Source organism: Phragmites australis, chromosome 19 (assembly GCF_958298935.1).
Source record: "Phragmites australis chromosome 19, lpPhrAust1.1, whole genome shotgun sequence".
NCBI classification, from domain to species: Eukaryota; Viridiplantae; Streptophyta; class Magnoliopsida; order Poales; family Poaceae; genus Phragmites; species Phragmites australis.
The window spans coordinates 3,486,527-3,513,502 of NC_084939.1; the positions used below are offsets into that span (position 1 = coordinate 3,486,527).

General features: G+C 43.1%; 1 protein-coding gene, 1 non-coding gene and 1 pseudogene across 2 annotated transcripts; 1 reads left to right on the forward strand and 2 right to left on the reverse strand.

The window, feature by feature from the left end:
* Nucleotides 1-239: 239 nt before the first annotated feature.
* LOC133900107 (protein WVD2-like 4) lies at nt 240-4,704 on the reverse strand. Its single transcript, XM_062341232.1, has 9 exons — nt 4,278-4,704; nt 3,955-4,198; nt 3,809-3,867; nt 3,647-3,705; nt 3,122-3,199; nt 2,943-3,033; nt 2,771-2,842; nt 2,582-2,689; nt 240-979 (listed from the first exon to the last, which is right to left on the reverse strand). The coding sequence occupies exons 1-9, from the start codon at nt 4,509-4,511 to the stop codon at nt 545-547; spliced, it is 1,380 nt and encodes a 459-aa protein (XP_062197216.1). The 5' UTR covers nt 4,512-4,704; the 3' UTR covers nt 240-544.
* Nucleotides 4,705-17,167: 12,463 nt separating this feature from the next.
* On the reverse strand, nt 17,168-26,429 carry LOC133901054 (receptor kinase-like protein Xa21; annotated as a pseudogene).
* On the forward strand, nt 20,361-20,499 carry LOC133901118 (small nucleolar RNA Z247). The gene has a single exon (XR_009906653.1). It is a non-coding gene; the product is annotated as a small nucleolar RNA Z247 (small nucleolar RNA).
* Nucleotides 26,430-26,976: the final 547 nt, after the last annotated feature.

A 26,976-nucleotide genomic window follows, 5' to 3' on the forward strand; every position in this document is an offset into this window, starting at 1 on the left:
AAATGTTACTGCAACAATATGGTAAAACAAATTGCCAGCCAACGCTAATCCAATATAAATGATGGCATGTCTTGTGGTTAACAGCCACTTGAGAACTAGTTACTACTAGTGTAATTTCCAGAAAAGAGAAATGGATTGAAATATGACGATTCCATGTCAGACACCAGTCAAATGGGAGAGCTCATGTTAAACCAACAACAGTGATCAAGACAGTCCCCACAGAAAAAAAAAAAGAAGGGTAAAAAGGGACAAAGAACACCAACTTATAGCACAAAATAATCCACATGTTGCATTGACGTCCTGCAACCAATCCTAGGATGTCCATTGACATACAAATCCAATATACACAAGACTGAGAAATTTAAACATGAACAAATTATCAAGCAATATACAGGGCATGCTCAATGACAAGCTGAAAAAAAGGATGTCTACTCCGGAAACGATTACCCCGCGTCATTTTGAGCGATTCAACTTTCAATGAAGCGCACACCCTCACTATTCACAGAACTGCAAGGAGGAAATAAATAGCAAAATGCGCAATCAATCAACCATGGACTGGAACTTCATTTGAAGCAACCAAAGGGGCAGCCAGATCAGGTCTTGTTGCTTCTCCGACATTGTGTTCGACAGTGAGCTCTTCTGGAGCAGGGGGTTCTGAAGGGTTGTCTTGCACTTGTGCAACCTTTGCTCTTGAAACCTTAGGTTTTGAGTTCGAGGTTTTTGTCTTTGTAACCACGGGTCTTGTTTCAGCCTCTGTGGTGGAAGACACTTGGGATGGGATTTTTGTGACTGATCTCTGAACAGGTTTCCTAGCAGGAAGCCGAGGTTTGTTGCTTTCCACAACTTCAGTTACCTTGGCCAAATTTGCTGTGCTCCATGGGCTTTCACATGATACAGAACCATTTGCAGAAGCAGCAGTAGCAGAACTGGCTGGCTTGTGCCGACCAAGCTTTGGTGACCTAGCACGCGTTGGGGGGATCTGCAAAAGACCACAACATCAGCAACTTTATTTAGGGGTGCCGAATTTTTAATGTGACAAGATAAATGTGTACAATGTAAGAAGCTCATCAACATTTTCTATACAAACTAATACATAAATGCACAAGGAAAAACACTCAAACATCAATAAATAAGAAACTGAATTTTAACAAAATGTGAACCCACATATCAGCCGAGGAATGAGAAATTGTGTACTAGATCCTGAAACATGTATGGCTTTCTAAACTAGTAGGAAGAAATAAATTTGACAGATGACAACTTCCTGTGAAATGGCAGGACTGATTTTGCTAATATACGTATTATGGAAAAGAATATGGCTCGGTTTGAACTTTGAAGTCCCATATTAAGGGGCTTCATTAAATGCATATCTTACTAATAATCCAATCACAAATTCCATCTCAATGGGAAAATTGAAATTGACACACAAAATAATTCAGGCAATCAAATATATGAATAGAGATGGGAAACATATATTGGCTACGTGGAACTTGTAAGAACTACTTATTATCCAAATAGTTTGCCAGACAAAACACCAAGACCTATAATAGAAGCTCTAGTTATATACTACTAATGTAAGAGCCGCACTTGATACATTTATCCAGATCCAGCAACACACATGCAGCACCATGCTAACTGGCTCATAGTAAGAACCTGTCGCATATTTATAGGCACTCAGCAAAATTCAAGTTTACAATTTCACAACAGGATCATCCAGTGGACCAATAAAGGTTTAGGATCACAAATGAAACCTGTAGTGTTGATGTTGTATTGAAATTTGTAAAAGAAACAGTACAAAGTGAAGAAGAACATAAGACAGTGGACATAACTTTGATTACGTAGAACCACAGTAAAGGGTTAAAAAGTGAAAGTAATTTTCATACAGATAGAGAATACCACCATACTTAGCAAGCAATTTAATTGTTATATTCAATATTCCGTAATTCAAGTAAGCTGAACTTTTGAACTACATATCTACATCCCTAATGTAATAGTGCATAGGAGTATGACTCAAATCATACAACTCTGATGAACAAAATGCAAAGGTATGTTTACTAAACATACAACTCTGTCGAACTCAAAGCACAACTCAAATCACCTAAGCACAGAGAATCAATCAAAATGAATGGAGAGATTATGTCAGCAAATAAAATTGAGCTCAAAATGCAGCTGAACATCATGGAATAAATTTAATCATGCTAGTTTTCCTTCAATTTATTCCGAATCACCACCTCTAACGAAAATCTATTTCAGTTTCTCCACTCTTCAGTCTTCACAAGTGTACATGAAACCTAAGCATGTCGCAACTAAAACATATTTTCATAGAAATTCTGGTAATGTAAGGCACAGAGAGACAGTTGGCAATGCCTCTTTCATCAATGTAGCAACAAGAACAAGAATTTTACAGATTATTTTTTATCTTGTGACAAACAGACCATTCACAATGCACATGGAAACTAATTAAACCATGCTCAATGTAAATCTTGCTATTCAAAGAGAAATATAGGATGTACTTGAATCACATGGAACCATTTATTTTGAATGTACCAGCAACCTCACTACATCAAGTGAATCAACTTGGTACCTTTTTCAACTCAACTTTAGGAGGCTGCTCCTTGTAAAAACTTGGCATAGGTGTTGCTTTAAATGTCAGGCTCTTCCTAAGCAGTTTGATCTCAGCCTCTTGGCTCTCCTGTGTATAGATTAAATTTAAGAACTGAAACATACAAATATCCCAAAGATTTTACATAAATAATATGAAAGCAACTCTCACCTTAGATTTTTCCTGCAAATTTGTTTGTTCAAGCTCCTTTGCATGGATTTTCTCTTCAAGTTTTTGGAAGAACTGGGAGTAAGGAACAACGGCAGCCCTTTAGTACAAGAAAAGGAAAACCAGACAAAAATATTCATTACTCCACAATGCAACTGAGGAAATTAGTGCCCACCTCCTTCCGCTTCTCAGCACGCTCCTCCAATCTGAAACTAAAACCAGCAGCGGCACTCGTGCGAGCTGCTGTACGGGGAGTATTGGTACTTCTGCAACACAACGCCAAACGATAGCATTTTGCATTGATGTCACGGGGAAGAATTAAGCAAATATTACTATATCATGATGAAATCTTACGATGTGGTGGAGCGCACATCATCCTCTATTTTCCCTGGTTGCGTTTGTTTCAATGGTTTGGCAGTATTCTCCTGTGAACTGTTATCAAATATCAAACATGTCAGAAAAAGAAAACACTAGGCTGTGTGAGTTTGAGAGTTCAAGTGCATATGTCCCGGTCTCATTTGTATCACAAAACGGACCAAAATTTAGGCATTACAATTTAGACGGCTTGAAGCCTAATTACATCTCATCGAGAATTTAACCAACTACAGACAGGTCAGACAGAACATAAAATGAAAATAACATCTTGATCCTGAGATGTTAAACTGCAGTAATATCAGTACCTATCCTTGTGATAAAAAGTATAATGTTTCTTATCAATCAACAAGCGTAACATATATTGATCTATTGATTAAATCATTTTTTGCAAGCTTCAAAATGGAATGAAGACCCAAACATTGGTAATTTGACAACAATCGAAATTGGCATCCAAAGGCAAGAAAACACAATCTAAATCTAGATTGGCAGGAGTCCAGCACTTACTCTTGGACTGCAGGAGAAGCACCATTTGAAGCCACATCCACTGATCCAGACTTGACAGGCTAGGCCAAAGAAATTTGAACCAAGTCATACCACAATGCAACTAAAAACAGACAACGAAAATATCAAGTTTACGTAACATATCACTCAAGGATTGTGCTTTACCATCGACCGGCGAGCAACAGGTGTCCTAGCCGAATTCACCTTCTTCTCCACTGCCCGGCCTGCAAGCAATTCAATTCCACCCCCAATTCAGTAAAACCTGAGACCACCCTATCAGTACCCAACCTAAGAACAAACACAACGCTGACCAGCTGCTGCTTCCGATCCATTGGGCACGTCGCCCTTCCCCTCCGGCTTCGCCTGCTTCGGCGCTGCTGCTACTGCAGCAGCAACGCCTTTCTTGGCGCCTGCCGCTTTTGTCGCCGGGAAGGAGGCGCTCTGCGAGAGAAACCCGGGCTTCTTCCCCTTCGCTGAGGCGGTGGCAGCCACCTTGCCGTTCTGTACCTTCCCTTTCCGCGCCCCGCCGCCGGCCGCGTCCCCGGATCCACCCTTCTGCGGAAGGAACCACCACTATCAGTAACGGATCACCACTCAGTACCGCAGAGGAACCAGAGTTCAGCAACCGCCGTACCTTGGTCGGCGCCTTGGCCTTGGCCGGCTCCTCCTCCCCCACCGTTACGGCTGGCGCCACCGCCTCAGATCCGCCCGCCGCTGCCGCCGCCGCTTCCCCGCCGGCGAGATCCCCCTGATCGCCGCCTTCCGCCGCCGCGCCGTCGCCGGGCTTCACGACGACGTAGTCCTCCCCCTCCATCCCATTCTCCGCCTCGGCCGCGGCAGCGGCGCCCTCGCGATCGCCGTCCTCCATCCCCGCGTGCGGCCCAGATCCGCTCCGAGATCCGCCTCCCCCGGCTGCCGCTACCTACCACGGGCGGGCGTCAGTGCGGGAGGATGGAGACGTCCCCGTTGGCCTGAGGATGGAGACGTCTGGTCGGAGGCGGCGCGCGAGGGAGGTGGAGGCGACCACCCACCCACCCACCCACTGATGGCGCCGGGCTGGCAGCAGCCGCGGCCACGGGGCAGGAGTGTAGCGATGGAAGGAAGTTGGCGAGAGGGGGAGGGGTTGGACCTGTGGAGACGGCCAGACGGGACGTCGTGGGGGGTCCACGTGCCAGAAGGGTTCCGAGTAAAGGGCGCCGCATGGACGGTTCTGCCCCTCGCGTGATGAAAATTTCATTAGCTCATGTGGACCCACGTCTTATTTATATTTTGATTCATACCAGAGTAGTGATGAAAAAAATATACGAATTAGACAAGAGAATTAATAAATAGATAGATATCAGATAAAAGATGAACGATCGAGATATATCGTACATCAGTACGGATACTAAGTTGCATTTCCTCTACGTCTCGCACGGACAATAGCTATAGTACTGTTGCAAAACTGGCAGGCTGACTCGTATTCGAACGAACGGATGACGTACCCATAGTACCCGTAGAGATTTATGAACTAATAAAAAATTCGTACTCAAGATTTGTGCTGTTTAAAAAAAATCCGTACTCAAGAATTGTAATAGTAGAAATTTCGTATGAAATGAACTATGTGGGCGGGTTTATTTTCATGGCCTAGTGTTGTATTTCGGTTGTGCAGTTTATTTTACTGAACATATATGCTAACCCACGGTGGAAACCGGTTTCAATTGTCCCCTTCAAGTCTAAGGCCAATGCAAAGTGAAGACGGAACACAAGAGGATGGAGACAGAGCAAGAAAGGGTTGAAGAGTTTAGTTCTCATTCTTCATTTTCTGCTCGAGCCTACCCTTGATATTGAAGGCAAGAGAATCGGTGTCTAGAGACCGAGTTTTTCTACCCAACAGCCTAGCTAAAAAAACTATATTTGTTCATGTTTGACAGAGCTCTGATTCTAAAAATTTTAGAAGCTGTGTATCCATAGCTTTTATAAATTATTGAAGCTGGAGTCAGTGTAAACTTAGAATATTAAGTAAAAAAATCATGTTTATATTTTTAGATTAAAAACAAATATTAAATTATTTTATTTTAATTTATAAACTCTAGATACAATATAAACACGGAAGTTATGGCTCTACTATACGGCTCTAAAATGAATACTGAAGTTATGACTCTACTAAACAGCTCCAAAATATTGCTAAGGATCCAAAGTCCAATTATCACCACCGTCGTCCTCCGAGCAATAAATCCGGGAGGCCGGGCAGGGGACAATTGTCGCTCCATCGCCGTCACCGGTGGCCAGGGGCAGTCTCGTCCACACCGAGCCGGCCACGTCGCCGCCGCCCGCACCACCGTCGCCGCGGTCGTTTCCACCCTCACCTGCAAGCGAGTGAGCTGGATGTGGACGGCCGGCCGGACAGGCCTTGTCAGCCCATCAGCGCCGGCTGTCATCTTGTCCGGACGCTCGCCGATCCGATTCTTCCCCGTTTCTTTTCCCCCCCTGCACGATGAGGGCCGATGCATGCGTGCGTTGCCTGGTGACGCCGGCGTGCGCCGACGAGGAGCTTGCGGTTGTCCGGATCCGGGGCTCGGCCGATCGAGCAGCTGACACCGGTGGTCCAACCAGTGGAGGCATCCGATCTCCGGCTCCCTGTTCCTGCGTGTCATCTGCCTTCCTGTTCAAATGCTGCCGTTGGTTCTTGCTCAAATTCTTGTCGGTTTCGGGTTGTGTCTCTGTAGTTTCATGACAAGGTAAAAAGGGCTCATGTGTTATCCAATTACTGTATCAAGTGAAATTTCGATCTAGGTTTTTACTTAACCGAAAGGAAAAGAGATAAGGAAAAGTCGACAACACAGACACGCGGGACCTCCTGCAATCTTTTTTAAAAATAAATATTAATGTATGGGAACTAATGTAATGATTCATAGTTTTATGGCGATGCAAAATCTATAGGAATTGACCAGAGAAATATAATCAGATGAGGGTATGTATCTAGCTGCTAGAATATTTAAGGCATCAGGAATGTTTTAGAAGAAAGACATAATAACTATTTAAATCCGGCCAAGCGTTATTAAGTATGCGAATACAACTAAAATCGACTTTGACGATTGGTAAGAGCAATAAAAAGATAAAGATGAATTTTGGTGGCTTGGTCGACTCTAACCATCTCGTTTAAGTGCACGCTTTGGATTTTGGAAAACATTTTCACTAGCCACAAATTTCAAAGGTGACCATTAACTTGCCGGCCTGTCAAGCTGACGGTGTTGGATCGCTATCAAATTTCCAAGGTGAACCATATCCTCAATCCAAATCCATTTGGAGCTTCTCGTAGAAGCTACTAGCTAGCAAATAGCAATACACACGAGATGCAATTGTTTTTTCTTACCATTTCCAGCTTCGCACGGCCGGCCAGCCGGGGAGAGAGGGAGAATGCGACGTGAAGTGGAACATCACTTTATTATATTAAAAATGTATAATCAAGGTGTGAAACGAACCCGGCAGGTGCATGTTATATTAATAAAAAGAAAGCTCAATGAGCTAATATAATCAAGGTGTGATTCGCGCGTACTGTTGCTTCCTACGAAAGAATTAATCATCTGTTGAATAATACTCCATCCCCCTCTCATCCTAAGAGCAAAATTCAAAATTACATAATATATGCGATCGTATTTATCAAAATAGACAACATATCACCATATTTATAATTTTAGCATTCGTATTCAGTATCTTATTTACTGAAAACTAACTTTCGATACACCGTATGAAAAAAATACAGATCCGACCATATTTGGGACATGAGGTGCCGAATATGCCATATTCGGTAACTCATATGCCGAAAATCAGGTGTATTCGGCACATGAGGTGCCGAATATGGTCGGGAACCTCATGTACCAGTTGCGGACACTTTGATGCTATCATTTTATGTCAGGAACCTCATGTACCGGTACATGCCATATTTGGCATATTCGGCATCTCGTGTGTCGAATACACCTAATTTTTGACATATGATGTGATGAATATGGACTACAGTGCTATATTCGGTATCTTATGTGCTGAATACACCTGATTTACGGCATATAAGATGCCGAATATGGGCTACAATACCATATTCTACACCTCGTGTACTGAATATAGTCGGATCCGTGTTTTTTTGGTATACAGTATACCGAAAGTTAGTTTTCAGTAAATACGGTGCCGAATACGGATGCTAAAATTATAAATACAACGATATATTATCTATTTCGATAAATACAGTCACATATGTTATCTAATTCTGAATTTTAGCCTATATCCTAAATATAAATTTATTAGAGCATCGATACGATCTCCGATATGGCAGTTTAACTAATAATATCTATCGGATAATGTCTAAGGAAACTAATGTAATGGTCCATGACGATGCGAATTTTATAGGAATTAATCCATAAAAATATAATCAGATAAGCATATCCACCTCACCGCTCGAATATTTAAAGCATTAGGAATGTTTTAGAAAAAAAGACCGAACAACATAATTAAATCTGGCCAAGCGTTATCAAGTATGCGAATACAACCAATACCAACTTTGATGATTGGTAAGAGCAAGAAATATTATAGGATCGAGAACAATGACTAGAAAAAATGAATAGATGTCTTAACAATTTCTTTTAAAATAGATGATCTTCTCATATTTTATCATCCAACGCACCTCAAAAATGAATCACAATAAAGCTTAACACAAAATGCAAAAACAACAGTGGAAACAGATGAATTCGGAAGTTCCGAGTTGGATCCAAAAATTCCGGCCTATCGAAAGTTCTGGATTGAGACAGGAAGAATAGCCTTGGGATGAAAATTTGAAATAATCTGAAAGTTCCAGTAAGCATTTGGAAGTTCCGGATTGAACAGTTCTAGAGGAAAAGCTATAGCACGAGAACCCAAAATCCAAACTCGAAATCCAATCAAATGTGGTTCAAATCCAATGAATTTAGTCATAGCTTAGCATGTCCGTGGTGAATTTTTTCCCAAAAGTTCTTTTTCAAGAAGATCAAGATTTCACCCTTGATTTTGTGGATTTAGCAAAGAACACAAAAGTGAATCAAGAACACCGGGTGAAAAAATACTTCAAATTGATGATCTAAGAGGTAAAGGAATGTAAGACCCACTTGTATATATTTGTATGTGAATTTTATGCCTCTAGAAATAAGAAAAAAGACTTCACAAGGTGGAAAAAAAATTCATATTTCAACCAAAAACGAAAATCGCAACAAAACACTGAAAACTTGCATCAAAGCAAGAGAGTCAAGAGAAAGAAACTAGAAGAAGAAAAACACAATTATAAAAGGAAACATAAATTCTATTACTTGTAGAGGTCAACCATATTTTAGGTGAATTACAAAGTTTTTCCTCATAAAAGGCTCTCACCTATTACAAAGGCTAAACTCTTATCTCTCTTCTCCTCTAAAACACTAGCATACAAACACAAGGAGCTTACTTAGATGCTAAGTTTCGTTATTCCTAAAATACCCCTTTCTTTTAGTATACTTTTACATACCACCAAAGATATTTTTGTCTATTTTCTCCTCTATTCATCGGACGACCGTGACACCTCCACAACTTAGCTCCGTCCAACCTCCTTGATCGTCCGGCACCGAGCAACCCGCTTAGTCCCAATCATCCCACTGTCAACCGCCAACTTGCATCTATTACATACACATTATGAGACAAGCAAACACATTTCTCCAACTCCATCTCCAGTTAGTCCAAAATCAAAATTCTCAGTTGAAATCACATCCAAAAAGAATCGTGAACATTGAACATCTGAACTTTAACTAAGGTACCCGAAAGTTTCGGATCAAAACCGGAAGTTCTGGTACCTGAAAGTTTTAGGTTCAATCTGGACAGGGGCTCTCTGTTTGAGTTTTCCCATGACGCCGGAAGTTCTGATTTTGGACTGAAAGTTCCTGGTTGGTTGCTGAAACTGAACACCGGAAGCTCCATCGAGACAAAAACTCTGAACACCGAATATTCAACCGAAAGTTCCGGATTTGGACCAGAAGTTCCGAGTTCACCAGAATTAGCACATCAAAGCTCATGCAAAATCAAATATTATCACCAAATAAATACTAATACCAATCACTTATCACATATAAACCAAGATATATTTTAACTTGGTTTCTCAAAGATAAAGATGAAGTTTGGTGGCCTTGGTCGACTTTAACTATCTCCTTCAAGTTTAAGCGCACGCTTTGGATTTTCGAAAACAACATTCAGTAGCCACAAATTTCAAAGGTAATCGTTAACTTGTCGGCCTGTCAAGCTGACAGTATTCGATAGTTAAGCTAGGCTCCTTCATCCAAATCCATTTGTATCTTCTTGTAGAAGCTACTTCCTCTAGTCACAAATACTTGATATTTTGGACAAGATTTGTTCAAATTTTTGAAACTTTGGTCGTCAGTAACTTTTAAAATATTTTATTTGGAAAAAAAATAATATGTGTAGATTTGTTTTGAAAAGTACTTTCATAATCTCATAATTTATTAGAGTTATAATATATTCTAATAGTAAATAACAGTCAAAATCACACCTCCAAGACCACGAAAAGTAGAAAATGTTAAGTATTTTTTTACCAGAGAAGTAATACATGTTAAATGATGAGGACATCCCAGCACTGACCACCAAGTTCCTATCACTAGAGACCAACTCATGGTCAGTGACCAAGAATCTCTAGAACGAAAAGTCAAAAATGTTAAGTATTTTTTTAGCAAAGAAGTAATACATGTTAAATGATGAGGACATCCCAGCACCGACCACCAAGTTCCTATTACTGGAGACCAACTCATGGTCAGTGACCAAGAATCTCTAGCTTTAGAAGACTAGATTCTGGCTTCTGAATACCAGTTTCAAGAATCTACGGTCACACCTTGGCCCCCTGAGCAGAGCTAAAGTCCGACTATTAGAACAATAGGTGAATCTGTTCTTAGGTACTTTGATTAATCTTGATGAGAGCTTTATACTACCTAATGTTAGTACCTTGCTTGTGCTCAGATTTACATGTAAAGAAGATGGTCAAAGATATGATGAGAATGCTGCAAAGAATGAAGCTGCTGCTGCTGATGCATGTTTTTGCTTGTTGGCGAAAGGATGTGTCACAATAACATTGAGAGAGGAGAGGGAGGCCGAGTTATGCACCACAAGTATATTGGAAGATCTTTCAAGACTTCTGGAGACTTTCTTCAATGGTTCTCTATGAAATTAGATCAGTCCTAGCATGGAAAAGGAAGATAGGAAGATTCTTGTTCGATTCAGAATCGATTTAAGTAGCTAGGTAGACTCAGAGGAAAAATTCCATAACTCTTGCATACGGAGTTTGATTGGGCTATATAAATATTCATTGGAAAGCTTATTTCATATCCTTTCCAACGGATCTGGCGCCATTGTTAGGTCGGTTCCAAGTCGATGCCAGTCATCAAAACAATATGTCGGTGAATCTTAAGTTTCCTTGTTAAGGTCTTAGAGAGTCCTAGTCGGTTTTTATTGTCATAGGGACTATATATAGTTGAGTCCACGACCTATGAGGGACATACCATGTTTATTGTAATTGCTTATTGCATCTAAGACAACCATAGCGCTTGTTCTTCCTGTTGATTCGGTTTCTGCCGCAACAAAGGGGAATCGGGTGCTCGTCTTATCAAGATCGTGCTTGCTTTTTTGCTGGGAATTGAGGGTTCGATATCATCCACTTGTGGCCTCGTGGATTGTTCTGCAAGCGTGTGGTTGGGCTAATTCAAAGAGGTGCAAATTCTTGCATTGGCACGGGTGATCACCTATGGTTCATCAGGTCTCACGAGCTATCTTCAATCCTACATCGAGAAGATCGGGCACCCCGTATTATTAAATCTCTATTATATAAAGTACGAGTTGATCCATACGTGCCCCTCCCCTCCCCTTCCCCACCTGGCCTATCTCCATCTCTCGACCACACCAGTCACCTCCTTCGCCTCGCGCTTCACGCATGAACCCATCTCTCTCACTCATTCCATGTGCTTGCGTCTTTGATCCAGCCGCCGCCATGCAACAATGCTCGTTGGCGGTCGCGTCAGCCTTCGCATCCCTGGCGGTGGTTGCGGCGGCTTTGGCATCAGCCGTTGGCGGGGCGGAGCTGGCCTTGATGATGGACCAAGTCACGTGCTGGAGCGACCCCGAGCAGCACATCTGCTCGTTGTCCCCCCCCCCCCCCACTGTCTGATCGGAGGCTCCCACCTCATCCTTCCTCTACTTCTCCGATCCGCTCACTGGTAACGACATGGCCGCCTGGGCTAGGGAACACGATGTGTCCTGGTTCCCCCTTGACCATGAGATCAACTCGAAGATCTACCTCTGGTGAGGCCACCCGTGGAACCTTGAAGTCGACGCCGTCATCAATTCCACCAACGAGGTCTGAGTTTCAAAGGTGCATGAAATTTTGATGCTTGTGTTCCGATCTATGTGGTTTGACTTCTGATTTGTTGATTTTGTAGTAAATTTTCCATTTTTGTTCAGTGATTAGGTTCCAAGCATACAATTTGGTGTTGTCAATTACCAATAATGGTAGTGGTGAAGTAGGGATTGAAACACTTTGCATCAGGGGCATTTGGAGAGTTCCGAAGCATATATGTCCTTGTTCTTGTTGATCTTTTTTCCTGGGGTACTACTGCAGGTAGGGAGCCCCTATCAATTGTATCATTGAAATTTATGATCTGAGGTCATGTTTGTCAATATATCATTATTTTAACTAGAACTGCATTGGTAACCATACATTTATAAGATAATTGACGTGATGAATTATTTCCTGGAAGTTTCAGCTTACTCTGCAGGCTCCACGCTAGACACACGTTGATAAGGTTTTCTCACAATAGTATATGTGGAGATGAAAAAAAGAACATTCATGGTGACCTATGACAAGTAAGAAAATTCCTTTTTACTATATTTGTGATACGGCAGCCTGATATATGCTTCTGATTTTTTTAGTGATATTATGAGAGCAGTTTTGTTTTTTTTTAGTAATATAACATACATGCGGTGAGGTGGACATTGTAAAGTAGTTTTGTTTTTGTACATTGGTGGGAGAAGAATTCAATTTAGTCTTCACCGTCATGTTTTGCACAACAATAATCCTATGTTCCCATTTGAATGGACATAGAACTATGATAATCAATACTAGCTTATATACGCACAACATCTTTTTGATTAGCTGGCCCATTTTTATGGGAGACACATAATAGATATTTATTATATAATTTAAAAACCGTTGCAACGCAAGTGCACTATACTAGTTCTTATTGGTATAGGACTAGAAGTCCTAGTAGACTACTTTACCAACTCCTACACTCCCTCTAGTAGAAGGGGCTATCCGGACGATATAAACGGTAAGAGACACTCCCATTTTAACCTGAATTACTCATTGGAATAAAGCAGTGAAGCCACCACCATACATTGTGTCACTTGTTCTTATTTTACTTGGGATTATCGGGCCATATTGGAGAGTCAGATAGGGAGAGGTCCTAACCTCTGATAACATTATTCAACATGGTATCAGCTTGCTCTACCTGCCGCCGTCATCGACTATGCCATCGTCATCGACCTCACCGACATCTACATGTTGTTGGCACGATCAGATCGTCTGCTTGCTTCCGATATGCACGACATCGAGCATCTACCTGCATCACGCGATCTACCGGAGGCACGCCCTACAATATGTGTATTCGCATCTCATAGAATCACTGTGTCCTGGCCATTGAGCAAGGTAGTTGCCCTAATTTTTCTATACATGCAATACATACATGAACGATATGTTGCTTGCATGCAAAAATACACGATGGGTCCACTAGATTCTATCAAAACCCTAGCCGTCGGCAGAGAACACGTGTGGTGGCTCAAAGGCCACCGCTAGATCCACACACAAACGCATAACCAACGACATCAAAGCCGACAATCTTCCCGATCTCATCGAGGTCGACGAGCGTCGTCTCAAAGAAGACATCATCGTTGAGTCCTCCGCGACCATGGCCTGAACGTGCCGCTACCTCCATCCAAAGTCGCCATCACTAAATCGATGGGTCCGGTGACCCCCCGTCACCCTTTGCGTCCTCCTCACGAGTGACGCCATGAAGCCACACTCCCATGGCTCCAGCACATGCCACCACCTATGCATGCTGCACATGACCACTGTAAGGGCCGCCAAATTCACCTCCCACTCCGACGTGCATGCTTGCATGCGCGCTGTCATCCTCCATGGCGGGCATGAAGACCCGCTGCCAGCCATCACCAACAAAAAGGTGGCCAAGCCCCGATTCGAGGCGGATCTGGCGACATCCACCTCGTCCTCCTTCTTCATCGCCTCCGGCATCGTACTTCGTTGCCTCCTCCTTCAATCCCGCGACCATGCTGCAACACAGCTTGGCCATGACCCTCTTTAGAGGATGTAGATGCCGACGATGTCGCCGATGATGGAGGGTAAAGCGTGCTGATAACGAGTTGAATAATGTTATCGACGGTTAGAACCTCTTCCTCTTCGACTCTCGAACACAGCTTGATAATTCCAAGTAGAACAAGAACAAGAGAAGCAATATATGTTAGAGAGTTCTTTGCTTTATTCCAATCTGTAATATATATAGTTCAAGTAGTCTTCCAATAGGAGTTTAACAAGACCGAGTCCTGACTCCCACCCGCCAACTCAACGAGCTGCTTCTGTGCAGAGGCTTTAGTAGTATACTTCAGCTAGCCGCAAGTCACCTATAGCTGTCACGTGCAGGAAATATGCTGGTTACTGTTCACGCGAACAGTAACCGAGTCCTGCAGCAGTACAGTGGTAGGGCTCCAACGCCGTGATTTAGAAGGAAGGTTTAGGAATTAAAAAATAAAAGAGGTTTTGTAGGAGATGAAATTATTTGAGAAAGAAGATATTTGGTCAGAAAGGAGATAGAATTAGTTTATGAATTGAATAGTAGTCGGTTTAGAAAAGTAATATTTAAAATATGGTATAGATTATCTAGGTTGGTCATATACCCGCTCTATTTATAGAGGGCACATCCAAGAGATAATCAAATAATAAGAATAGTCTAGTCTTTCTTAATATTCTATCTCTTAATCTATAGTATAATCCCTTTTTTAATAGTTAATGCCATCCAACTACTATCTTTCTGATGGATATTTATTCTTATACGATCATAACATTTGCTATAACAATAACAGTTGCCATAACTTATATGAATGATATATTAAAACTCTTACTATATTGACTAAGATTCCACTACATTATGATATTAAGCATTCTGTGCAGACATCTTCAATTACAGACATACGCACAATGATAGGCAAGTTCCTGCAGGCAAAGCTCTCTTCCCGTGGAGCTCTTCTCCATTGCTCTCAAAGCCATGCAGCACCTCCCGTGCCGTCTGAAGCCAGGTACCGGATGCTACGTAGTGCATGCACAGCTTGCAGCACCTCCCGCGCGCCCTTCCTCGCCTCAGTCTCCGCCTCGCTCGTGGACAGGGACGGCGCAGCCGAGCCTGCACCCGCGCATGCGGGCGTGGACGGCGACGGGCGGACATGGACGACGACTAGATGTCGCGGAAGAGTGGACGTGGCCAAAGAGTCAAGAGAGGGAGGCGTTCGTGGTCTAACTCGACCAAGCGATACCAGCCAACCCAAGTGGCACAACGTCATTTAAGGGAAAGGCAACTCCCTACACACGGGTTATCTCGTCCATCTATTATTTTTATATAATAATTATCTATTGATTTTCTTATTTATATTATAATTTTTTCATTTACTTCTTAAGTATGAATCTCATCTTAATATAAATAAACGATTCTGATAGTCTATACGTTTACAAGTGCTAGTGGAATTTTCTCTTCTCATTTCAGGTGGGCTATTGGAGCGTGATTGGTTGTCTGTACGAACGGATTCTAGCTCGGTGAATGCGTATAATCTCAGAGATATACGTGTTTAGCTGTCTGCACGTACTGTTTCAGCCTGTATGAGCGGATGCAACTATACGCCCGCAGCCTGGCTCGGGAGATTCGCGCTTCCCTCCGTAGCTTGGCCGGACGGAGGCAACAGCTTGCATCCGCTCATGCATACGGACCCACTTGTTAGTGTCACAAAATCATTTCCATGTGAGCAACCAATCATAATTTTAACTTTTGCATCCGCTTATATGATCTCATATTTAGTCAACCAAACAGAAACTCAGCTCAATCTGTCAAGACAGATATAACCAACCAAACATTCTTCTTTTCAATACCTTTGCATCCGCTCAGTCTACTTTTTCTTAGCCTGCATATACAGTTCATATGAATAAAAGGACATATGAACAACCAATCATACTCTTATTAAACCCAAATGACACAACCCAATAGCCGTGTAAAACAACCCACTATAGCAACTGATCCATATAACAGTAGCAACTCACAAGCAAGACCAAAAGCGACTCCCTAGCAACTCGCAAGTTGACATGAACAATGCACTAGCAACTTGCACATATAACCGTACCAACTCATATGCATGAACAGTAGCAAATTGCAATGGAAGGAAATGGAGCGGTCGATCGTGGCCTACTGGCATGGCGTCGTTGCTTTGCAGTCTAATAGACTCATCGATTGGTTTTTCCAAACTGCTACTTAGCATAACAGTTGCAGATCATTTTCAAGACTTAACGGTGTCACATGGACTTAAAGATCAGTTTTGCGTCTCAAAGGAAATGGATTGTTCTCGCCGAAAGCCTATTTGAAGAAGTAGGAAATCATGTTCGTAGCTTACAACGCAACTCCAAGATGAATGCAACAAAATTCCCGAGGTCCAAAGGAGCGAGTAACCTTTGAGCAGTGCTGTTACTGTTCTCAAATCGATCATGAGTTGATTTGACTGACAAAAACAATAAAATAGAACAACTGGTCTACCTAACTGGCTTGGCATTAAAAGAGTACGATTGTGTCACCAAATTAACCGATATGGAAAGGTAGAAACCGATTCTTATGAAAAACAAGTTAGACAGCAATATCACCAACATGCTAACAATATGCATGAGGCAACTAGAATTCAAATCGATAACCTTAATCATCGAGTCGTTCTGCTCTACCGCAAAGTTCAATACAAAGTTACAGTGAATTCAATTTCTCAGTTGACTGAACAAGACTTCAGTAGTGAAGGAGACTGAGAAAAAAAAGTTGATACTTTTAAAATTCTAAGTTCTTATCCCTTAAGTTGCTGAACATCTCTACGAGCCCCTCAACAGTTTTGTTAGATAGGTGCTCTGCAATGTACACCAGCTTAGATTCTTCAGAAGTGGCAAGACAAACAACAAACATGAACCTTCAAGATCATCAGAAAGCAAGGAACTGCTGGACAGAAACACTAGACAGCAATACGCTCAAGCAAATACTGTACTTAACAATTGCTCTAGCTAGCGCGTGCTTGCAATTCCTAAGCTAACTGGGGATGCGAACCGGTCTTCGTCTTTTTGCCGCCGAGAGTCACTTCAAGGGAGAAGGAACTGTGGATTGTGGAGTGTGCCATATCCGTATTGTGCATTCCCTACAAGAGAGATTCTTTGATGGCAAGCAGCTCCTTGATGATATCTCCAGTTGGCATCCTACCGGTCGGCATTTCCTCAGAGCAGGACAGTCCAAGTCTAAGTAGTGAAATCAGGAAATCAATCTTTCTATTGTATGAAGGACTTGCATCATGAAGTTCATTATTGAGGCTCAAAGACAGACGCGTGTCAACAATGTCCATCAGTCCATTATGTAGGGCCATCTCAACGTATTCATGAAGGCTCATTCCTTGTGTGAATATGTTATCAGTGGGCCTCTTTCCAGTTACCGATTCTAACACAAGAATTCCATAACTGTAAATGTCTCCATTTGTTGACACCACATTTCCAGCACTATACTCTGCAGCATTAAATGTTTGGAAAATATAAGATATCTTAGGATGCACACAGTTCTAAGTTTAAGGTACTGCTGTAAATTATAGCAGAAAGCAAAGGTTGCATGGCATAATTTTTTTAAAAAAGTTCCTTCTGAAAGTGATCCATAAGTTTCTCCATCAGCATGCTTTATTTGATAATACAGTAATGAACAATAAAGGCAAATAAGCCAAGTCATAAACATAGACAAGACAAAACAGTTCGCTAACCTGGGGCAGCATAACCAATTGTCCCTCTAAATCCCATCGAGCTCGCTGAATGTTGGACAATGGAGCTTCCTTCAACAATAATCTTGGCGAGTCCGAAGTCTCCAACATGGGTTACCATATCAGCATCCAAAAACACATTGCTTGGCTTAAGATCACAATGTATAACAGGTGCTTGGCCACCAGAATGAAGATAATCCAACGCGTAAGCCACATCTAGCAGTATGGTCACTCTTTCTGCGAGATCCAAGTACCTTCTCTGTTTGCTCATTTGCGTCAGGATGTAGCCAGTTATCTAAATTGCCATTAGGCATAAAGTCATACACAATTGCTTTGAAGTCATTTCCTCTGGCATCGACGCTTGCACGAGCTGTAACTATCTTGACGAGATTCCGGTGTCGCATGTTTCGGAGTGCTTCACATTCAGCTATGAAACTCTTGAGTGCCCCAGGAGTTTGAAGCTTTAATACCTTCACAACAACAAGATCGTTACTTTCACCATCTTGACCGTCTAACTCTCCTTTGTACACAGACCCAAATGATCCAGAGCCAGCAAATATGGAGAAGAGAAACCATCTGTTGCTTTCATCAACTGAGAGTATGAGATCAATGGGTGGCCTTGCACGAGTGTTGTTGAAGGGGTTTTGGTTTTGCTTCTCTTGCGCCAGGTTAGAAGTATGTAGAGTGATGAAAGGATGACCAGTGTTGCGACAAGAGAAATAACAATAGGTACCACCACAAGTTTGTGGTTTTTTCTTTGGTGTAGTTGTAACGAACAAGGAGGCAAATGTAGATCAGGTATGCCATTGCAAAGTTTGCCATTGCCTTGGATTGAAACTCCAGAAACATTTGCAAATACACCTACAGTTGGTACTTCTCCGACAAAGTCGTTGAATGATAAGTTCAGAGAATACAGAAATGTAAGGTCCCCTAAGAACGTTGGTATTTGACCTGACAAATTGTTGCTTGAAAGATCAAGAGTTTCAAGACCTTTCAGCTGACTCAGGGCCGATGGGATTCCACCAGTTAAAAAATTATTTTGGAGATAGAGATTCTGGAGAAGTTGGCATTCACCAAGGGATTCACCAAGGGAATTAGGGATTTCACCTGATAATTTGTTCGACTCAGCATGGAATTCTACAATATTTTTCAAATTTCCAATATCTAGAGGTATCGATGCCTCCAACTTGTTATTGGATAGATTCAAACATCTAGAGAGATTGGGAATGCTGAATACCTCGCTTGGAATTTGGTGTGTAAAGTTATTACTATCTAGGCTTAGGTACAGCAAGTTTGTAAGGTTTCCAATAATGCTTGCTATACTACCGCTAAAAACATTTGATCCGAGATCTAAAATATTTAGTTCTGTTAGATTTCCTAATGTCTGTGGGATTGATCCACCAAGTTTGTTGTTTGCTATGAAGAGAAGTTGCAGATTTTGAAACCCACCGATGGAGGAGGGAAGATCTCCTGTGAAATAGTTGTTACCGAGATCAAGAGCTTGTAAGTTGACCAGATTATCAATATCTTTAGGTATGCTTCCCGAAATTTTGTTTGTGTCAACGGCATGACGCATCAGCGAGGTGGACAGATTGGAAAGTGAAGCAGGAAGAACTCCTCCAAAGTTAGAATTACTCAAGTACAACATTTTTAACTGGGAACAATTTGTTAATGCAGTTATGAATTTCCAATCATTGGGTTCTTTAGCTTCAAGCAATGTCTCTGCAAGCAGTACTAGAAATTGGATATTACTTAAGCTTCCAATCTCAGGAGGAATGATGCCACTTATGGGGTTGGCACCAAGCTGAACAGCCAACAGATTGGAAGCATTAGCAATGGACGCGGGGATACTGCCATGTGTTAAACATAGAAGTATATATCTAGATAGAAGGTGATCCCTATTCTTTGGAGCTGCGCCTCCTTGATTTATGTAAGCCCGTTGGCCACAGTTGTGATCTCCCCGATGTACATCATCTATATATATGAGAGATCAAGACCCTAAGGGATTATCCTGCACCAATTACTTCAACATGGTAACAGAGCCACGGATTTTTCTTTGAAGATGTCGGTCACGTCATCTTCTTCCTCCTCCACCACCTCCTCCACCATCTCCAACTCAGCCGCAACATCCACTTTTGCTGCTATCCTGATCCACCACGCCGTTACCATTCGCCTCAACAAAACCAATTTCATCCTATGGCGCACCCAACTCCTCCCGTATTTGCAGAGTACAAAGCTTATGGGCTTTATAGATGGATCCACCCCGGCACCACCAAAGCACGTCGCCTCATCGTCCAATGCGGGTGTCGATCTCGTGCCCAATCTGGCATACGACCGGTGGTATGATCAAGATCAGCAGGTCCTTAGCGGCCTTCTCTCCTCGCTCACCGAGGAAATTCTCCAAGATGTGGTGTCCGCAACGACCTCTAAAGAGGCATGGGACACCCTGCAGTGCATGTTCTCCTCCGCTACGCATGCTCGCACCATCCAGATCAGGGTTGATCTCGTCACCACCAAGAAGCGCGATCTCTCTACCGCCGACTACTTTCGCAAGGTGAAGGGCCTCGCCTCCGAGCTGGCCGCTGCTGGTGTTCCTCTTCGCGATGATGAAGTCATCGCCTACCTCTTGGCTGGCCTCAGCTCGGACTAAGATCTGTTCGTTACGTCCATGACCACCAAGAGTGAAGCACTCACCCTCGATGATGTGTATTCGCATCTGATGTCCTTTGAGGCGCGCCAACTCCAACATCAGGCTGAGATGCGCCTCAATGTTGGCGCTTCGGCCGACTTCGCCGGGTGTGGCGGTCAACAACGCAACCGTGGACGTGGCCGTTCTCGCGGTCGCGATCAGCTTGGCAGAGCCGTGGTCCTCCTACCTCTGGTGGCCATGATCAGCCTGGTCGCCCGAGGCGCCAGATCTGTGACCGTGTTGGTCATACCGCCATCAAATGCTGGTATCGTATGGATGAGTCCTATCAGGACGAACATCCCTCTGCTGTGGTGGCTGCCACATCCTCCTACAAGGTTGATCCGAATTGGTACAGCGACACGGGGGCTACTGATCACATCACTAGTGATCTTGATCATCTCGCCTTGAGAGAGAAATATCATGGTGGGGAAACGGTTCAAGTCGGCAATGGAGCAAGTTTGCCAATTATGCATCTCGGTTCTTGTTCTATTAACACTGCTACTCGCCCTCTTGCATTAAATAATGTTCTTCATGTTCTTGAAATCTCTAAACACCTCCTTTCCGTTCATAAGCTTTCCCGTGATAATAATGTTTTCTTTGAATTTCATCCCTTTCATTTTCTTATAAAGGACCAAGCAATGAAGAAGTTACTCCTGGAAGGAAGGTGTGAGTCCGGCCTTTACCCCATTAAGCCATCTGATGTCGAGTTTCTCAAACAAGCCCTTGTGAGTGTCACTGCACGCCCGGACCAGTGGCATGCTCGGTTCGGCCACCCCTCTACCCAAGTCGTCAAGTCTGTTTTGAGTCTTCAGAGTCTTCCATGTGTCAAGGAGTCGAGTTCTTCAGTTTGTAATGCATGTCAATCAGCCAAGAGTCATCAATTACCCTATAATAATTCGATTCATCATTCTACTTCACCACTCGAACTTGTTTTCTCTGATGTATGGGGTCCTGCCCCTCCATCTGTTGGTGGTTATAAGTATTACATCAGTTTTATTGATGACTTTAGTAAGTTCACCTGGATTTATTTGATGCATGATAGAACTGATGCCCAACACATATTCTTGCAATTCCAGGCTCATGTAGAACGACTCCTTGATACAAAAATTAAGTGCGTTCAGTCAGATTGGGGTGGGGAGTACCAGAAGTTTCATAATCAATTTTTTCGGTCTCTTGGTATAGCACATCACGTTTCCTACCCTCATACCCATCAACAAAATGGCTCGGCCGAGCGTAAGCATCGTCACATAGTCGAAACGGGTCTTGCACTTTTAGCTCATGCGTCTATGCCCATTAAATTTTGGGATGAAGCCTTTTTGACAGCTACCTATCTTATTAATAGACTTCCCACCAGAGTCATTGACAATTTGTCCCCCTTAGAACGCCTCCTCAAAGTCCCACCCAACTATTCTATGCTAAAATTTTTTGTTGTGCCTGTTGGCCTCACCTTCGACCCTATAACAAACACAAACTCTCTTTTCGCTCCAAAGCCTGTGTTTTTATTGGGTATAGCTCTCTTCATAAGGGGTACAAATGTCTTGATATGGATTCCGGACGCGTCTATATTTCGCGCGATGTTATTTTTGATGAATCGATATTTCCTTTCTCCACTAGTCCTTCATCTGACATTGCTAACCAACCTATCTCGTCACCCTCATTCCAGGACAATGGCAGTTTTAATTTGAACATTAACCCTATGCATATTTTGCCTCATGCTAATTTTGTGGATGCAGCACATCCGGACGCAGAAAATCCGGTTGGCTTGGCGCAAGAATCGCCTCCGGGATCGATGCCGACATTCTCTTCTGCAGGTGCTCTGGATTTGCCGCCAGGAATTGATTCGGTTGCCTCGAGGCCTCCGCCGCTCTCCCCATGTGGTGCGCCTCAGCCTCGGGATCCCACATCTCTTGTCGTGCGGACACCGGCTGGCGCTGCCGCCTGCTTGCCCGGCACCTTCCTCGGCTGTTCGGCCCGAGACAGGTTCGCCTGCGCGCTAGGTTGCTGCTGGCCAATCAGATGCAAGTGCACCAGCTCCTCCCGCTCACCCGTACGGAACACGCCTTCAACACAATATTAAGCGCCCAAAAATTCGTACTAATGGGACGGTCACCTATTCTGCTGTCCGGGCTTCTGCTACAGAACCTTCCTCTTATGTTGTTGCTATGGAGCATCCCCTCTGGCGTAGTGCAATGAATGATGAATTTCAGGCTCTTGTCAAAAACAAGACATGGCACCTTGTTCCTCCTCGTGATGGTCTTAATGTCATTGACTGCAAGTGGGTCTTCAAACTCAAGCACAAACCAGATGGATCTTTTGATCGATATAAGGCACGCTTGGTTGCAAAAGGTTTTAAACAGCAGTATGGGGTTGATTATGATGATACCTTCAGCCCAGTGGTCAAGCCTACCACTATTCGATTATTATTGTCTCTTGCAGTATCTCGTGGTTGGTCTCTTCGGCAGATTGATATTCAGAATGCCTTTTTGCATGGTCTTCTCCATGAGGATGTTTATATAAAACAACCACCAGGTTTTGTGGATTCGGGTCATCCTAATCATCTTTGCAAGTTGAACAAGTCTCTTTATGGCCTCAAACAGGCTCCGCGTGCTTGGTTTTCTCGCTTAAGCTCCACACTTTTGCAGTTGGGATTTCAAGCTTCTAAGGCCGATGTTTCTCTCTTCATTTTCAATAAAGGGGGAATTCAGATGTATATTATCGTCTATGTTGATGATATTATAATTATTAGCTCTTCATCATCAGCCACAGATAGGCTTCTTACTCAACTTCAAGATGATTTTGCAGTGAAAGATCTTGGCATTCTTGGCTATTTTCTTGGAATAGAAGTGCATCATACTTCTACTGGGCTTGTTTTGACGCAACATAAATATATTCAAGACCTTCTGTCACACACCAATATGGTCGCCTCTAAAGAAGTTCCCACTCCTATGCTTCCTACTGACAAATTGTCTCTGCACAGTGGTGATCCTCTCTCCGCTGAAGATGCCACAAGGTACCGGAGTGTGGTTGGTGCTCTCCAATACTTATAATTGACACGGCCTGATATCTTGTTCTGTGTCAACCGAGTTTGTCAATTTCTCTCTGCCCCGACCACTGTGCATTGGGCGGCAGTGACGCGCATATTGCGCTATCTACATGCGACCTCCGATCTGGGCTTGTGCCTCACTAAGTCCGGTTCCTCCTTACTGAGTGCCTTCTCGGATGCTGATTGGGCTAGGAATCCAGATGATTGTCGCAGCACAGGCGGTTATGCCATCTTCTTTGGTGGCAACCTCGTTTCTTGGAGCTCTCGCAAACAGCCGACTGTCTCTCGTTCTAGTACAGAGGCTTAATACAAAGCTGTTACCAATGCTACTGCTGAATTGATATGGATCCAAGTTCTATTGCGTGAGCTCGGGATTCCTCAGATACGACCGCCTAGCTTATGGTCTGACAACATTGGCACCACTTACTTGTCGGCTAATCCCATCTTTCATCGTCGCACGAAGCATGTTGAGGTAGACTATCACTTTGTTCGAGAGCGTGTTTCGTCTCGTCAACTTGATGTTCAGTTCATATCCTCCAAAGATCAAGTAGCCGACATCATGACCAAGCCATTGGCGACTACTCCTTTTAGTCAATTTCGGCGCAATCTGAACTTAGTTTCCCACCGTCCAGATTGAGGGGGGTGTTAAACATAGAAGTATATATCTACAGATAGAAGGTGATGCCTATTCTTTGGAGCTGCGCCTCCTTGATTTATGTAAGCCCGTTGGCCACAGTTGTGATCTCCCCGATGTACATCATCTATATATATGAGAGATCAAGACCTAAGGGATTATCCTGCGCCAATTACTTCAACACCATGAAATTTGTTGTGGTCTATTCCTATAAGCTGGAGATTCGGAAAAGCACCAAATGCAGTTGGAGGAATGCTTCCACTTCAAGAATTTTGCTGGACAGTGAATTCTCGTAAAGAGGAAATGTTCCAAATGGAACTGGGGATCAGTCCAGTCAAATTGTTAAAGCCTAAAGTGAGAATAGATAAACTGGACAACTGGCCTAAAGATGAAGGGATAGTGCCAGATAGCTCGTTGTCATCGAGAGAAAGAACCCTGAGGTTTGTAAGGTTGCCCAAAGGAGGGGGTACCTCACCGGAGAACTTATTGTCTTGCAAGTTCAATAGTTCAATCAAAGACAAATTTGCCAAAGATGAAGGGATCTCTCCCGAGAAACCATTGTTCTCATCAACGTTCAAAAGGACAAGTTTTTTCAGGCTGGCACCTATCTCGGTAGGGAACTGACCTTGGAGTTGGTTATCGCTTAGGTGAAGCATCGAGAGATTGGTGCATCCTACCACAGCCACAGGAATTCCACCTTGGAGAGAATTTGTGCTCAGATTAAGCACCTGAAGCCTGCTGAGACGACCGAGCTATTCCGGAGGTATCTGCCCGACGAGGTGGTTGTCATGAAGGTCCAGAATCCTGAGAAAGGATAGGTTGCCCAATAACGGTGAGAGGAGCCCAAGCTCAGCGAGACGACCTTCTCGGGGTGCCGACGGCTGCAAACAACTCCTGGCCATCTGCAGTAGTGGCTGGACGTGTTCCAAGCTGCCAACAAGCCCTCAGAAGGGAACATCGACTTGAAGGAGGGTAGCGCGACCTCATCGGCTGTGGCATTGCTGCTCCCTGGAGACACCAGAGCATAGGAACAGAAGAGCAACAATGAGAAGCAGAACAATGTTATTACTCCACAGACATGACCATAAGGTAGTGGCTACAAGTGCACGCTAGAACATACTCAAGGAGATATCATTCATATTTATATGCTGGTGCCTGAATTAGAGAGTTGTCAAGTCACTGGTCACCTAGCCGCCATTCTTTGGTCAATGTTTCTTCTACATGGATGCATCCAAGAACCACTATCTTTCATCTAGCACCTAGCACTTATATACTGCATAATGGCAAGTGGGAGGACACAGGTTGAGAACCAACCAACCACTTGCAAACGGATGTTCATTCGGTTAAGCAATCAGGTCCGGCAGTACTGTTTTGAATGATAGGATTCCTTTTTTCGTTTTACAAAGTATTGATCAAATTGGCCTACTAGATTAGTCCGTTCAAGCTGAATATGGTCAGACAGTCCCAGCAAGTTGCAGGCCATAAGCCTATCTCCAACAAAGACTTTAAAAATTTATCCTCTACAATACTATTACATTATCATCTAACATTATTACAGCATCTTTTATTTTTTCATCTCCAATAGTTACACTATTTCCTACCTTTCATTACTCTTCTCCTCTTTTTACCCCCACATTCATACTCTACAAACAGTAGTCCGCAAATAACTGTAGCACTGGATTTCTGAATTTTGCAGCTTTCGTTGGAGATGGTCTAAATTGTAGCAGCCTAAATTTTCTGAGTCACAAAAGTCACAAGACATTGCAAAGAAACATCTTTGCGAGTCAAATCCCCCCTAAAGATTCTTCAGAAAACCGTGGTATTTGACATTTCTATTGCAGCACAACCGAAATCACCTTAGTTGAAACAAAGCACCCAAGGAGTACAATAATGCAGTGAAAATAAAGGATACCCAACTGCTTGGATGGAAAGCGAGAGCATAAACAAGGTGTGCCAAGTTTTAGAAGCGGTAGCCATGGAGTTTTTTTTTTTTGGGTCAAGAATCAATAATTTACATTCATGTGGTCTTTTATATTTTTATTTTCTTTCAACATTCAGTTATGAAATGTGATGGTATAATAATGGACAAGAGGTGTATACATCAGAATGCAAAAAACCGAAACTCTTTTTCCATTGTCTAAAAAAACCCAAGTGCTTGGATTACCTTGCCTTGGTTTCTCTTCGTTCCTGAGAGTCCGGACGCCCCCGTCGGCCGCGACACGCAGGCTGACGGCGCCGCCACCTTGCGGGGATCCCAGAGACGTCGCTGGTCTTCTCCTCCTCCGTCCCACATCATCCTGTGGGTGTTTTCTTTCTTTTTTTTTTGGGTGGGGGTGGGGGCTCCCCCGCCGCCGCCCCCGTCGGCGTTCGGCGCGCCACGCCTGGCACGGCTATTGTGAGAAGAAGCACGAAAAGAGAAAGGAAGAAAACTGACAAGCGGGCCCTGGTTGATTCTATGTCATTTACCTTTTACCTTTTACCTTTTACTAGTCAGCGAGGGCGTTGATCAAAGATTTCCCAAACAGCTACTTACGTTAACGTTTGCAGATCAATTTTACTATTTAGCTAGTGTCACATGTTTAATTTGATCATTTTTCATATGAATATGATTTTTTTCTTATAACTTTAAGGGACTAGCAACCACGTACGTGTTTACGCACGTGAATCAATAATACTATGACGGGGACAAAAAGATTTCACGAGAAAAATAATTGAAAAACAAAAAAGCTGGGATTATGAATGTCAATTTATCCCGATTACCTGTTTACCCGTGGGTAAATACACAAATATAATAGGGTATGTGTAGCATTTGATACCCACTAATACGTTCGTGGATAGAAAAT